Here is a 15,880-nt window from a genome sequence, read left to right on the forward strand (position 1 = left end):
GATGGAAAGGTAGTATAACAGAAAAAAGATTTTTGTACTCAGCCTTCAAGTTACCTCTGCTGAACTATTGCGCATGCGCGTTTTGAGTCGGCCCCGGTTGCTCCGCCATCTTTGTCGGCAGCCCATTGTTCACTGTGCAGCTAACGGCAGCGTTAAACCCCTTCACATTTCACTTTAAAAATAACTTGACGGTGTCACAGACAGCTGCCTGCGACAGTCGTGGATTTTCTCTCAGGGTCGCGACTTGTTTTCGGCCAACAAGTGAGACAGAATGGACGATGAGCAGCCTAAAACCTTGTAAGTGTGTACCTGCGTTACCGTTAGCCACAAGCTAGTGTTCGTCACGTAACATTTAGCGGCAGTTAAAGCACTTATTTTATATATCAGGCATGATTTTAACTTTACAATTTGATTAGTTTCTGCCCATAATATTGCAGACATGACACAGGCAGCATCTCAACAAGAATTAAACATACTGCAATAATTGAACCCCTGATAAATTCGACACTAGCTTGTTAGGAAGCTAGCTAGCTAGTTCCAGAAAAATCTCAAATTTACGCGTCGGCTCTCACGTCTCCCCTCGAAAAACAATGTGTTACAGTAGAAATGCTCGTAAATGAAATAACGTTTGGTGCATTTAGAGGTTGGATAAATGTACCAAAGGCCACTGCACCGCTGTGAAGTTCTGAGAGCTAAAAAAAAAAAACATTAAACAACCAGCCTGTTCAGTGGAGCTGGTGTCACAGTCGTCATTGTGCAGGCCTGGGAGAGTATTTGTATGGGTTGTTTTGTAACGGCACCCTGGATGAAGGTGTTCATTTTCTTATGAAAACTGATTATATTAATGATATAAGAAAGATCAACGTGTTTCTATTTAAAGCCAGCAGCAAGGCAAGCAAGGTCATTAGCTGATATTTCAGTAATGTTGCTTCTCCCTTGCTGCACTCTATGTTTGGCTTATCATTAAATGCTATAATTACTGAGTCGTTTGGAACAGACTGTCTTGAGATTGCTTTGCCTTCAGATGTTTGCTTTTCCATATTTTGACCTAAATTGCCCCTTCCAATTTAACTGTGTCAGGGCTTCAAATATCCTATTTAATATAAGCTGATTTATAGATAATTTTGTCCCATAATCGATTAATTTTTCGAGCTGGAAAAGGTATAGGTAGTGAATGATGAGTTGTTGATGAGCTGATGTTTTATTTTACTTGAATCCTCAAGTCTTAATAACAGAAAACTAGCAAATCTTAATTGGAGAATAATTATGGCCACATTACCTTGATTATTACAACCTAGAAACACCGTTCAAGTGTATCTCACCTTGCAAATAGGTTTAAAAAGGTAATTAATTATCAGCCAGACAATATCTGATAGTTTTGATTCAGTTTCTGCATCTTCTGCTCTCCTTAGGACTGTTTACATGTGTGTAACCAAAGCCCACTCACTCCAAAGTAGTGCAAAAACTTGGATGCATCCACACTAAAAAAGTCTTACACATTACTTAAATAACTCAAAACCATCTAAGGTCAGAGTTCCTTCCTAAACAGTCTTGAAAAGTATGACAGTTTGATTATTTTTCTAGGCCTTGATATGCATGGAAGCATCTTTGGGTCCACTCTTATTTTCTCTTTTTGTTATTCTAAAATGTAAAAATAAACATCTCAAAGTGAACTGATGAAATTAAAAGCACATATGTTAAGTAATAGATGGGCAAATTCACCATGAACAATGTTTGGCTTATATACCGTTTAAGCCATCACAGTTATGTTTTTTTGTTGTTGTTTTGAGTTATTTCTGAAAGACAACACACCTTTCAGGCTTTTTTTTTTTTTTTTTTTCAATCTGGCTGCGTTTGCGTGAACATTAGAGCTAGTTCGTTGTTTATGGAATTCAAATTGCAAATCTTCTCAATAAAACCTGGGAAAACGTCTACTTATAGGTAGAAGTCGTCCCTTGTTGAAGGATTATCTCCTTATTTAAAGTGACGACATGAGACTGGACATGACGCTCACAATTCTTTCGTGAGGATCACAATGTAACACGTGCAACTCGTGCACAGCTAGTGCGCTAACAGCCAAGAATGGGATGTAAACTATATGCTTCCTATGATTAGTGAAGTCCTTATAATATGTACCCAGTACATCAAAACTAATGCATGGGTTATAAACTTATCAGACCCTTTTGTGACGAACTCAATGAAATGAAAGTCGCAATATCCCCTGCTGTTGTCACAAAAGTGTTCTTACCTTTTATAATCTCGAATTTGTCCTCAGATGTAGAAAAAAGAGGCTTAAAAATCAAGTTGAAAATATTTAACTTGGGTAAACGTTTGGAATTAAACTTCAGCAGTTATTTTAAAGTTCTGCAGGTCATGCATCTTCTTGCTTTTGAAACTTAAGAACCAAAACATGCTTTTTTGTTAAAACACTAGAAAAATAAATTGTGTTAATTTTGGGAGTTTAAAAAGAAAAAAAACTTCGCTTCCTCACAGTGCAAATCTTGTTAAATGCAACACAAGTAAGCCGTTTCCTTAACTCGGCACCCACAGAAGGTCTAGGCACCATCAGCTCTCCGTCACAGCCTTAATTAGTGCTTTTCTTCTCTGTTGTTTGTGTTTATCTGTCCAGGTATGTGGGGAATCTGTCCCGGGACGTGACGGAGGCCCTCATCTTGGAGTTATTTGGTCAGATTGGCCCCTGCAAAAGCTGTAAAATGATAATAGATGTGAGTTCATTCATCTTTTTTTTTTTTCCACTTGAAAAGCAGGCAGATTATTTTTTTCACATTTTCTGAGTCTCTGTGCATGAATTCGTTCCTCACAGCTCATGTGATCTGATGCAGGTGCCTCCTTGATTCCTCTGATGTTCATCCTGTTGACAGCAGCACTGTGGCCTCCTGTTTTAATGCCCGATGATGTTGTAATTTACAAGATGACTTAAAATATCTGTTTCTCGTCCACTCCAGACAGCAGGTCACGATCCGTACTGCTTTGTGGAGTTCTATGAGCATAGACATGCCACTGCCACAATTGCAGCCATGAATGGTCGGAAAATACTGGGTAAGGTAAGCTATCATATCTCCTGGGTGAGTCACCCGAGGGCAAAGCAGGGTGGGCTGGGTTTGAAGTGAAGCCACTGGAGATACTTGTCTTGTTAAACCTTATCTTACTTCCCTCTTCCTGCTCCACTTCATTTAATTTGTTTTATTCCCTCACGCACATCATTCTTCTTTGCACAGTCCAAATAACCAGGGTGGATACGCCACACTTAATCTGTGCTGTCTCACTGCTGTGAAGTTTAACAATCATAATGAGTATAATTTTAGTTTTTGTGGTTTTAACACATTTAAATCGATAGACATCAGGTGACTCATTTTGGAAATTAAACATGTCGCATATTCTGCTTTAATTTTGGTTGAGGCCAAACTACTGATCTGTTGAGCTGTTATGATTAATAATTAAACCCATCCACGACGCAGACAGGAAATGCGTAACTCCTTCAGTGATATTTTCTATTATTGATCGGTTCTCGCGTGGAGCCTGCAGTTTAATGCATTCTGGGATCTTTTCTTAATATTTATTAAATTAATTAAACTTTAGAATTAAACCAATAGCAGAGTCGTCCCCTTAGATATCTTGAATGAAACTCTTTAAAGTTTAAAGCTGCCGTCTTTTCTATTTATCAGCTGAGTACAAAATCCCTCACTGCTTCTAACCCCCGCCCTTAAAATATGCCGGTAACTAATGGATGAAGCGTTCTGCTCCTTCGTGGCTCCACTAGGCTTCTTTTTTTGGGTTGCAAGTTGGTTAGCTGAGCAAACAGTTGCAGAGTTCCATTTTTTTTACACTGTCAGGGTAACTGTGTGGCCTCATTCTGTGGAAGAGGAAGACTCGGACTATAATATTTACACAAAACAACATCACTAATGTTTTAACAATTTAAGAAAAAACTGAAAGCGGAAACTATCCTGAGTCTTCTTAGATGCATCGTCTTAAAAATAAAGGATCTGTTTTATTGATAAAATGTCAAATGTAATACAAACTTAAGGGGAAACGAGCAGATATTTCCCACAACTGACAATAAATGATGTTTTTCAGCATAACTGTAAAGAGTTGCTCGGTCCTGCCACTGGGATGATGGCTTAAGTTTAATAAACACAGTCAAAAGAAGATCGGTTTGGACCTTTTGGATCATAAAAGCAGGTCTCCAGACGGCAGCAGTGCAGCGTTATTTTATTTTTTATTTTTTTTAGTCTTTTTTCCATCTACTTTAGCCATCTTGTATATCCTAAATAAGCAGGATGGAGTCAGACTATTGCTCAAAAGTTTGGGATCACCTTGAAATGTTCTTGCTTTCCATGGAAACGCATGAAATTAGTCTATGAGAATATGAAATATAGCAAATGAACAGGACATGAAGACATAGTCCGAGTTAGAAATGATGATTTCTAATGAAAATGTTGAATATGTTCTACATCGGTTACAGCCTGGCAGACACTCTTGTCATTGTTTTAAATAATCATTGAAACCGTTAACTTGTTAAATATTAGACATTTACTCTATTTTCACAGCATTACTTAACGTTGGACAATAAACCCACAGTTTAGCCCAAAGAAATGCTAAGATTCAGTTTAATTTCTAGGAGTGGATGGATATAAAGTGATAGTAGTGACATTTTACTTTCATATTTAAACAGAACTTTGTTATTTTTCCTGAATTTATTATGAAGTTAATCAGTACCGCTACAGTTAGTGCTGCTCACAAGTGAAAAAGCAAATCTGGAGCCCTAAAAAGCAGAAAAAAACCTCTTTAGTTTCCATTATTTCATTGTTATTGGTGAATCCCTTACTTAGCTTTAATGAATAAAGAGACCGTTTCACATGTTGTACTGTGCACATAATGAGTAATAACTCAGTAATAATAACAGGGTGCTGTTTGGGTCTTTTGTCACTTCATGCTCCATGCTGTCTCTGTTTTAATGACTATTTTCCTTGAATGAGTTTCCATCTGTTTCTGAATTAATTTAACATGGCCCTGCTGTGTAATCATGTGACATTCTTTAATCTACTTTGATTGATGCTCTTCTGTCTCCCCCGTACATCTTTACTGCTGTGTGTTCTTTTGCAAAGTTATTTCCACATAGAATCCACATAAGAGCAAGTTCAAGAAAAATACATTCAGTTGAAAATATTTTATCCTCAACAGGTATTGAAGGACCATTTGAGGAGTATAACAAGTTCGTAAAAATCACTTGTTTGTAAGTCCCTTGTTATTTGGACCTTACTTCCTACAGTTTTGCTCCAAATTATTACTAGACTGAGAATTGAATGTTCCTGATTATAAAGGTGAAGTCTTGATATCCCTTTATGTACTCCACTGTATTTTACTGTGTATCTGTTAATGCAGAGGTTTGTAAAAATTAGATGGATAATCAGTTTGTGTTGCCCAGATGTGGCTTACAGAGACCATCTTATTAAAAAAGAAAGTGCTCAAACACAAAATATGACCTAAGTAAAGCTGGTGTGTGACAAACCCTCTAATCAGAGAACAAGAAGCTTCCTTCCTCTTACATGCAGGCTTCACATCTCACCTTTTCTTCTTCCTCGCTTTCTGCATCTGTTTCTCTTTCAGGAGGTGAAGGTCAACTGGGCCACGACGCCTACAAGCCAGAAGAAAGACACGAGCAGTAAGTCGTTAATCTGACGCTCAAATAATTGGATTTAGAGTTTGCCCACTACTGCCAGTTCGCAAATGTAAAGCCGCCCTTACGCCGCAAGACTTTTGAAGCAATTAATTTGGTCTCATTCAAAACTGGTGGCCAAATCGCTACTTTCAAAACGGTACTTAAAGCTGCAGTCGGCAAGTTTTCAAAATTACGAGTCTAAAGTCGGAAAATTCGAACTGATACAACTTTCAGGTCCCTCCCCCAACCTCTAACAAGCTCCGAATCGCCCCCCAAACCCCTCCCCCTCTGTGGACGAGGTTGTGCACGTGAGTTCACACCAGTGTGAGCGCACACAAGCTGGGGCAGACTCACGCTCAGCAGCGTGTGCACAAGCTGTGATTGACAGGTAGGATTCCTCCACCCTAACTTGATTGGTTAAAAACAGCCGGGAGCGCTCGGTTTTTGCAAGCATGATTACAGGCTTCAGAGGGAGCTACAGATTTCGTTATTTTTCCTAAACAGTCTATTTAATATTCTACTTCCAGAATCCCATGACAGTTCAAGCTAATATGACTAAAAAAAAGTTGCCGACTGCCGCTTTAACCCCTCGGAGGTCCTTTTGATATCGAAACGCATTTGTCCCAAAGTACTAAAAGTGTCAGCATCCTGAAAACTGCTGTAAAAATATTATAAAGTAAAAGTTTTTTCCACTTTAAACGGCTCTGTATTTTAGGCTTATTCAGGCAGGCCTATATCACGCTTATTATGCGGTGGTCAAAGACTAACACCGGAGGGCGTAGATGAACAATTGTGGCACCAAAATTCATGTTATCATTAGGTCTGGTTACTACTGTTTATACTGGCACCGATTCATACATGAACCGAGTTTTGGTATTCAACCCTGATCATGAGAAAAATTCACAATAAAAATCAATCCAGGTCGTTTTAAGGCGGTGTATTGGGGTTACAACAAATTAAACATATTTGATATCATCTTTAGTCCTGTTTTTTTTTTTTTTAATAATGCAAATTGTCTTTCGGTGACTCATTAGATGTGAGGGGGTGTCAGGCGTTCAGGCCTGTACGAACAAGAAAAAAGTTTGCAAAGCTATCACCGTCTTTTGCTTGAGACGCTCTCCTCTGTGCTCATTTCGTATGTATTTTGGTACATTTCCCGAGACCTCGCAGATGCGTACCCAAACGGAGCAGTACCACCAGAAATCGTGGGGGTGGTGTTGTGCAGTATAGCTCACGTGTGAGCAGCAAAAGGAACAGAGAAGACAAAAACAGAAATGGTGGAACTTTTTAAAGGGAGCTGACCACCGCTGTCCACTGCACCGCCTCTTTTTGTGTCTTTTTTCCGTTGAGGTTCATTATCATTTTCTCCTCCACCGTCGGCACGTTTATTTTCTGAAACTGACGTCGGAACTCGGGAGTGAACTCTGCACTGCCCTCTGGTTAAGATTAAGATTACTTTTTATTGTCATGTACACACAAATGTTAAACGAAATTACTCCTCCGCATTTGACCCATCCAGGTTATCACCTGTTGAACGCACATGTACACGGTCACACACTCATGGAGACAGATGGTGGCTGTATTGCTTAAAAACCATGGCAACGTAAAGCTCGCATGTGGGCAGTGACGCTTGATGTTTGAAACAGACGTATGAAAATTTCAAGGCTGCACCGATGTTTTTTTTGTTTTTTTTTTCAATTGTAAAATTAAAGTTTTTGACAATTTATTGTTTATAGATTTTTGTTTATAGAACTTACAAAATGAACTTTTTGTTCTTTTTCTAAAGGTCACTTCCATGTTTTTGTTGGAGATCTAAGTCCTGAAATCACCACAGATGACATAAAAGCAGCTTTTGCTCCGTTTGGGAAAATATCGTAAGTATATCATGATCGTTAGTCCCGAGCCTTTTTCACACAGTGGTATCATATCAGTGGGTAAATAACCTCAACCTGCGTCTATATTGATATGCAAATTACCGTAGCCACACGGATGACTTGAAACTGACTCTAAACTAAGAAGATCGGAGTGACTTTTCTTTTAATTGTAACACAGCTGATGGCTCTCTCTGTCCAGCAGTGTGTTCTGACTTCCGTCTAATTACGGTGGTCCAACATGACCTCGGTGCAACGCCATCCCTTCGTGTTGTTGTAGCTCACAGGGTTCAACCCTTAGAGATACTGTTAGTTCTTCAGAACACTGAGGGTAAACACGGTCCTACAGGCAACAGGGAAGGATTTAATCCAGTCGTTTTAGTGGATGGACCTGCATTTTTACCTTAGTAGTTTGTTTGTAAAGCACTTTGATGTGAAAGTGTTGCTCTCTGTAGACCTGTTTTAGATCTGGTTCAACAGTTTGGACCAGCATAGCCCCTTAATTGAAGAAATGGGTCACACTAAACACTAAATAAACTAAAACCGATCATTTGGGTCTATTTAAAATGAGACAACTTTTCATTGGTACTTTTAAGGGAAAAAAACAGTTAATAATCTGTTAAATTTACTTTTAATTGTACTTTTTATTGGTTTATTTTTTTACCTGCTCAATATCAAATCAGCGTGATCTGAGTCGAGGTCCCCTTCAACTGAGGATGTGACTGATTTTGACGGCTCGTTGGTGTTTTTAAATCGTTTTGGACATGAAATCAACTCAGCTGCTTTGGATGCACAGAGAATACTTGTTAGTTGGATCGATTAATAGTTGCTTTTGGTATTTTCATGGTGGTTAATGGCGAGTCTGTTCCCTGTGTTTAGTTTAGTTAAAACTGAAGGTTATCTGAAGAGATGATTAGATTAAATGTATTTTATTTACTCTTCTTGTTTGTTTGTCCACAGGGATTGTCGAGTGGTGAAAGACATGGCCACGGGTAAATCTAAAGGCTATGGTTTTGTCTCCTTCTTCAATAAATGGGTAAGTGTGTGCCGGTCGTGATCGTATGTTAGAGGACGCAGAAAATGTCCTCAAGTTGTGACTGTTTGCTCACTCGACGTGATTTACATATCGACTTTTATTTTATTAACTGATGATTCTTGTTTTTGCTCGTTTGCTGATCAGGATGCAGAGAATGCCATTCAGCAGATGGGAGGACAGTGGTTGGGAGGAAGGCAGATCAGGACCAACTGGGCCACGAGGAAGCCTGCTCCCAAAACCACAAATGAAAGTAAGTTCACAGGGGTTGGATTTCTCGGTGGCTTTGATCCTGGCTTTGTTAAGGCGTTAACACGTGCACGCTCGTCTGTTTTTTGGCCCTCTGCGAGATAAATCCATCAGCAGAGGAGATGGCATTGTTCTACGTGTGATTTATAAATTAGATCAACATTGATCGATCCATAACTCAGCAACATTTTAATGGACTGAAATCTAACCAGTCTGCTAAAGTTGGTGCTTCTCAGACGTTGTCAACAATAATAAATCAAAATCAAATCAAATCAAATTTATTTATCGGAGTGTCTATTTGCACCCCTGGTACAAATAGCCTTGGCCACACAGCTGAGCTATTCACACCCCGTGACGTAACACCAAAATAAAAGCTGCTGGCTTGCACAAAAAACATGGCGGACATCCGTTTTTTCGTCATCAGAAAGTGAAGAATACTGCTAGGTTTCGGCACTAATATCTGTTCCAATTAAAAACTAGATGGAAACATTGTGTTTTATTTTCATAATCGATGTTATTTATATAGCACATTTCATGTACAAACAGTTCAAAATAGCTGAATTGAAAACAATTAGATGATTTAAAAAGTGAATATAAATGAAAGTTAAAGGGGAATTCCTGTATTTTCAACATTAAGCCTCTTTTCTGAGTCGTCCGGACATGCTGCTAGGTGTATTGCATTTCCGGTGCGAGAGAACTACAAACATGTCCGCTATCGACGAACACGACAAAAGCAACTTTTCGCTACGAAATTTGATATGGATTACCAGTGCACACCAGTAACCACTCCGGTGAGTTGATGATTTTGAAACCGGACGTTTATGGTGCTTTTACGGACCTTTTAAGACATGCACATGACTAGCCGTTCTGAAGCAGGTTGAGAAGAATCAAAATTAGGCAAACAACGGAGACAGCAGTAAACATCAAAAAAGCGGTGAGGGGAGTTCTAAAACATTGCAGACGACTCAGAAAAGAGGCTTAATGTTGAAAATACCGGAGTTCCCCTTTAAATTGAATTCTGGTTAATTACAGCATGATCATGCTGGTATTTCAAGCAGGATTTATCAGGACCAACAGGTGATTATTATATAGAATGCTGTTACAGTGTTAAAGAAGTAAATTAAAAAGGCCTACGAATATATTTAGATACATATGTTCAGTATTGACCAAAACAATGTTGCATAATAATAAAAACATTCACTCCAAAGACTTTAACCCCCAGGAGTCTGTGATATAAATGTCTGAAAGGGCCTCCAAATACATGACAGACGTCTTTTACACAAAAAAACTGTTAATTGATGTAAATATTTTTATTTGCATCACTTAGTTCCTGAAAAATCAATAAAACAACTCCTAAGGGTTTAAAACTTGCATCTAAAACCAAGAAATAAAGTCAATTTTTGATTTATTTGTTCTCCGCCCAAGAATCCTCAAATGGAAACCAAAGGTTTTGAGCACGACTAACAAACCACGGTACAAAACTCAACTGTGCCTGACTAAATAAAGCGTGAGAAGTGGGACAATATTACTAAAGCAGTAGCCTTAGAACGGGCTTTTTGTTATGTTCTTTTTAAATACTAAGAATATGATCTGTGGTCCGTATCGCCCAGCCCTGGTTTGAACTAGGGTAGCCAACAGCTGATGGATTGTTTTTGCCATTTTGATATCAGTGAAACACAATAACAGAACAGTTGGTATGTCATCCCTTCATCACAACATCTTTCAATAATTTTGTGCAAAAGAATGAACCAACCTTTATTATAACCTTAGTTTAAATGAATTAATTGAATTAATCCTGTTAAACTGTAACCTAATAAAAGACTTTTGTTCACTTGATTGACCCAACAAAATGTTCTTGTGTGAGATAAAGTGCTGCTTTGGGAGTAGACTGCCACCTACTGGATATTTGGTGAGCCTGCAGCTACAGGCTCATCCTGTTCAAAGTCGATCCAATCATCAGATAAACGTCAACTGCCATCAGTTTGTTATCCTTTTTTGTCGACAGGCAGATTATTGTCAAAAAGTTTTAATATCATTACATGCAAATGTTTGTCTGACTCGATTATCCTCCTGTGCTTACATACTGGGAAAGGATCCAGTCAGATTTGCAGCAGTAGGTGGAATCAACCATGCAGAATAATGGACCAAACCTCCCTTTTTCTCATCTTTTAGCAACCAGTACCAAGCAGCTATCCTTTGATGAGGTGGTGAACCAGTCCAGCCCCAGCAATTGTACCGTCTACTGCGGTGGAGTCACAACCGGTCTCACAGGTAAGGCTTAGCTCGACTCTAAAACTTTGAGTTACTAAAAGATTGAGCATTGGATGAAAACTTTTTTTTATCCTTGTTCACAGAGCAAATTATGAGACAGACCTTCTCGCCTTTTGGCCAAATAATGGAAATCCGTGTTTTCCCAGAGAAAGGCTACTCCTTTGTGAGGTAATCTGACTTATTTTTTTATTCATTTGATGCCACAAAGGCCTAAATATCATGTGAACCTGCAATCTAACTTCTTAATATATTTTCTTTGTACAGATTTAACTCCCACGAGGCAGCAGCTCATGCCATAGTTTCTGTCAATGGCACTTCCATAGAGGGCTATGTTGTGAAGTGTTACTGGGGCAAAGAAACCACAGACATGGTCCAGGGCCCCATACAGCAGGTACAGATGGCACAGGTAAGAAGGTTTTTTTTGTTGGTGGACTCTTCCCTAACATTTCCTGACTCTACTTCTGTGTGATATGGATTGGTGTGATATTTTGCTTCATAAATGTATTCTGTTTGTCAGCAGAACACGTTGAGCTTTGCGGCGCAGCCCTACAGTCAGTGGGGTCAGTGGTACAGCAACACGCAGCAGATCGGTCAGTATGTGCCCAATGGATGGCAGGTGCCCAGCTATGGCGTCTATGGACAGACTTGGGATCAGCAGGGCTACAAGTGAGTGGAACTTTTTTGATAATAATCACCCATTGCAGGGTTGTCAGAAACATCTATATTCAGACTCCAACTGATGTCAAAGAGTGGTATCTAATTAGATACTCCCATGAATTTTTATCGATGCTATCCTGAGTGCTTAAAAAAACATATAAATTAGCTTAAGAGCTCCGGACCACTTGAGGATCTATAAGCCAAGCCATCGATCGGCCCATGGCAACATCTGGAGCAGCTGTAACCGTCTGTTTCTCTTGTTTTTTTTTGGGATGTAACGCACCATCGTCTATATGGTACATATCGACAATGTATCTACATCATCTTTGGATGTCAATGTCTTAAATGTCAATTTATATTAAAACAGCCGATAACTGAGCTGCAACGTGTTGGACAATAAAAACGGAGCTAAAAATGACCCGATTTTATACACGTTTTTTTTGTCTTTTGCCTCGCTCAGTCAGTTATAGACTCCAAAGTCGTCCTCTTGTGTGCACATCGGAGTCGGCAGTTGGAGGTTGTCTTTGCGATGTGTTCTAGAACAGATTTGCTGATTTAGCTGCTAACTCTTGCTGTCGGTTTGGTATGTAAGAGCCCATAGTTGCATTTTGGCCACCACGCTGTGTGATAGCCATAATCTGTGTATGTGTGTCTTGTGAGTAAATGCCTTACTTAAAGCCATCATAACAAACATTAAAACATCCCCTGGCCACTCCTTCGTCTTCCTGTCTGTAATCAGCTGATCTCGCTAATATACACATTTTTTTTTCTTATATTACTCAACAGTCTTTATTTTACTTTACTTTATCTCACCTAATTTTTCAATTTGTTTGTCTGTTCTTTTATTTTTGTTTTTGATACATTTGTCTTCAACTGCATGTCTAGTTGCAGCTTGAGCGATTTCCTCTGGGATCAATAACGTTTTCTGATTCTGGTGTAGTTTGCTGACTCGTGCTCAGACTTGTGTAAATTCCTGAGAAACGGACACAACTGCTGTCTGCAGCACGTAGAAAGACAGGAATCAACTAATCAGTCTGCATACGACACAGAAATGACAGAATTTAGTTCAACCAACCATATTGAAATGGTTAAAAGTTGAACATCGACTCTCAGAAACGATGCTGTATGTGTGCAGCTCGCTGGAAGGGACTTTTGTGACAAACAAAGAACGTAAATCCTCATTTTATTTCAACATCTTCCACCACCTTTGTTCAGTATTTTACCACCAACGTCATGAATCCAAAATACTACCAAACGGGCTGGCTTTACTCGCCGTTTCCCCCGCTGTTTTGGGAAATAGAAAGTTACTGTCGTACTTCATGAAGTCGCCAACAGGGAATGCTTTAGAGCTTTAAAGCTGATGGGAGCTTCCAGACAGTGTGAAGGATCCTCTATACAACTCCTTGTTGTTGGGTTAATAATGGCGTTTGTAATATTATAGTTTACACAACAGATGTTTTATGCCTGGTATTGTGTGTTTGACCCATCAAAGCTGGTCAGAGATGGAACCTTTTTGTTTACAGAGCAAATTATGAGACCAAAAAAAAAAAAAACTTTGAACATTACTTAATCTGAAGCACAAAGTTCACTACAAGTTACTCTGATCCCAGTCTTGTGTGATCTGTCTCTTCATCAGCTATTTTGCTTCTGTCTCCGTTCAGTCATTTACACGCTGGAGCTGGATGGACGGGTGTGGGCGCTATCAGTAATGGAGGCATGGTGGAGCCTGGGCAGGGAGTCAACGGGACGGTGCTAACCAACCAGGCGGGCATGAGCACTGCCGGCTACCACACCCACTGATCACAGCAGCCCTCTGTTAACGTCCGAGGCCACAAGGATCATACTCTGCTGGGGAAGGAGTGCATCAGATGTGCTCGGTCTGTCACATCACAAAATTACTCTGTTAGTGAAGCTGGTATGCCATTTTATCAACTTAACCAGCCCAAAACCTCACCCACTGCCCGAATCTGCAAGTGTAAAGATAACTATCTACACTTGAACACTGTTAAAGCTACTGCTAATACACCTTGCATTCCTGGGCCCATTTTATTGTTTGGTGTATTACAAGCCAAATGTAAATTATACAAAGTGTCAAGATACTTCTAGCACAGGAAGTTTAGTTGAAAAAAGAAAATTAAATCTACGTCAGAACAGCAGCTTTTCTTTGTTTTCAGCCCCATCAGAGCCAAAGAGCACGGGCAGAATTTTATACCAATATTTAACAATCATAACGGGGAGAAGAGGCGACGAACTTTGCTACAGAAAGCACTCAATAGTCCACAGTATTGCAACTCAGCCACAAGACTTGTATCGATAAAGAGGTTTTTATTTTCTCCCCGTTGGAGCTCGTCCATCTCACTGTTGCTCTGTCCACCGGTTACCAAGTGTTGTCAGGTCATTATTCTGTAAGATAGAAGCGGGCAGGTTGAGGAGAAAGCGGATGCAACAAAACAAGTAGACGTCAGCGTTCCTTCACGCCATCTCCCGCAGCGGACTGAGCAGGCGGAGAATCCCATCCGTGGATAAGAATTTGTATGTGTGTGTGTGTGTGTGTGTGTGTGTGTGTGTGCGTGTGTGCGAATGTGTGCATGAACTGATGCTTTTACTCACCGAGACAATGTCCTGGTCATCTTCCCCCTGAATCAGAAAGGACTATACCATCTTTTATTTTTAAGTGCTTCAGGTATGGTAGAGAAAAGTTTTTTGTTTTTCTTTTGAGCAACTTAAAAATGCCGACATTGTATAAAGAGCTTTTGCCTTTCGTCTTTGATTTCAGGACTGAAGAAATGTTGAGGTGACACCATCAAATCATGTGACACGCAAGACCTTTTTATGTTTGTTTATAAAACCTTTAAGTGGCTGTCAAACTTTATTTTTTGGAATTAGTTTATCTCAAAAACAATTGCAGGGATTACTGCCACTCTTATCTTACTTATAGGCAGACAAATATTGCACAAATACTTAAGGTTAACTTTTCACGAAAATTGAAACAAGAACTTTTTTTCTTTTTTTTTCATGTTTTTGCATTCCACTCTTATTTGTGATTTTATTTGGAAGCCTGTTTTATGTAAATAACCAAACAGTCTGTTAAATTGTACTAAATCTGTATAAAGACATCTTCATTAAGGAGGCGTGTTTGCTCCTGGTTGGGGAAATGGACGACAAAACAGCGGGTTTGACAGTAGCATCCCTGTCCAGTGCTGGTCCTTGTGCTGTAGAAAAACGGCATCACTTCATTCTTCCAGCAGCTTGGAGGACGAGCAGCATTGCTATGTAATGCAGAAGCCTTTAGATTGACCAGAAACTCCTAATTTAAGTTATTCTGTTTTACAACAATTTAGCCATTGTTTTTATAAATTAAAAACCCACTTATAAGGATCAGATTTTTACACTGTGGCCACAGTCATCTTAATGTAGTTGGGGAATCCATTGTGTTGCCTTATCAAGTGAGTTACTTTTAGTTTAACCAAAAATCATCCAAGAGTAGGCAGTGCCTATGAATGTTTTCAGCCTATGTTTTGGAGCGAGAAGTTCTGTTGATGAGTCAGTAACATGGTTTGTGTTTTGCTTTGTCCCATTAAAAACGCTGATGTTTAAAACAGCCCACATTTACGCTGTTTGCGTCTCATCTTTGAAACCAGCTGATTAAAGAGTGTCAGTCTTAAATTTTATCAAACCAAAAAATGATTAATCAGTTCTACCTTAGTTTAAGGATTACTTTGGAATGCTGGACGTATTAAATATGGAGAGTCGCAGTGTTGGACAAAAAGGATTGATGTAGGACCCCCCCCCCAAAAAAAAAGTCAACTTCTGTCATAGCCAGGACTTCTAAGTAGTTTGGAAAAGTCCGAAAGTAATTTTTGGTGTTTTCCAGGTCTGACTTCATATTGAAAGACAACATTTATTGAAAAGTGTTTCTTTCCAGATCTATGCAAACATTCTGTTTTCGAAAAGAGAATAATCAGAATTTCTAAAAATCAGATGATCATAAAGCCCTGGATATAATAGATGTCATGATGTCACCTGGTGATCTAGCCTTTTGAAACTTTATAGCAACACTAGAGAAGTTTGTGAACCTTAAAACAATGTGCTTCTGACTCGTTTAGAAGTTCACTG

The 15,880-nt window shown here is 39.2% G+C and overlaps 1 protein-coding gene across 2 annotated transcripts; it reads left to right on the forward strand.

Annotated features, from left to right (window-relative positions):
* Window positions 1-92: 92 nt before the first annotated feature.
* LOC142373223 (cytotoxic granule associated RNA binding protein TIA1-like) lies at window positions 93-15,372 on the forward strand. 2 transcript variants are annotated; one of them, XM_075456377.1, is made up of 12 exons: window positions 93-297; window positions 2,630-2,726; window positions 2,967-3,065; window positions 5,632-5,686; window positions 7,470-7,557; window positions 8,515-8,590; window positions 8,735-8,840; window positions 11,009-11,107; window positions 11,191-11,275; window positions 11,372-11,513; window positions 11,625-11,773; window positions 13,426-15,372. In XM_075456377.1, exons 1-12 carry the CDS (start codon window positions 272-274, stop codon window positions 13,562-13,564), a joined length of 1,161 nt encoding a protein of 386 aa, XP_075312492.1. In that variant the 5' UTR covers window positions 93-271; the 3' UTR covers window positions 13,565-15,372. The 2 variants fall into 2 exon arrangements, with proteins under 2 accessions (XP_075312492.1, XP_075312493.1); XM_075456378.1 differs by having other exon boundaries at window positions 11,628-11,773.
* The last annotated feature ends 508 nt before the right edge of the window (window positions 15,373-15,880 follow it).

The sequence above is a fragment of the Odontesthes bonariensis genome, chromosome 22, assembly GCF_027942865.1.
Source record: "Odontesthes bonariensis isolate fOdoBon6 chromosome 22, fOdoBon6.hap1, whole genome shotgun sequence".
In the NCBI taxonomy this organism is placed as follows: domain Eukaryota; kingdom Metazoa; phylum Chordata; class Actinopteri; order Atheriniformes; family Atherinopsidae; genus Odontesthes; species Odontesthes bonariensis.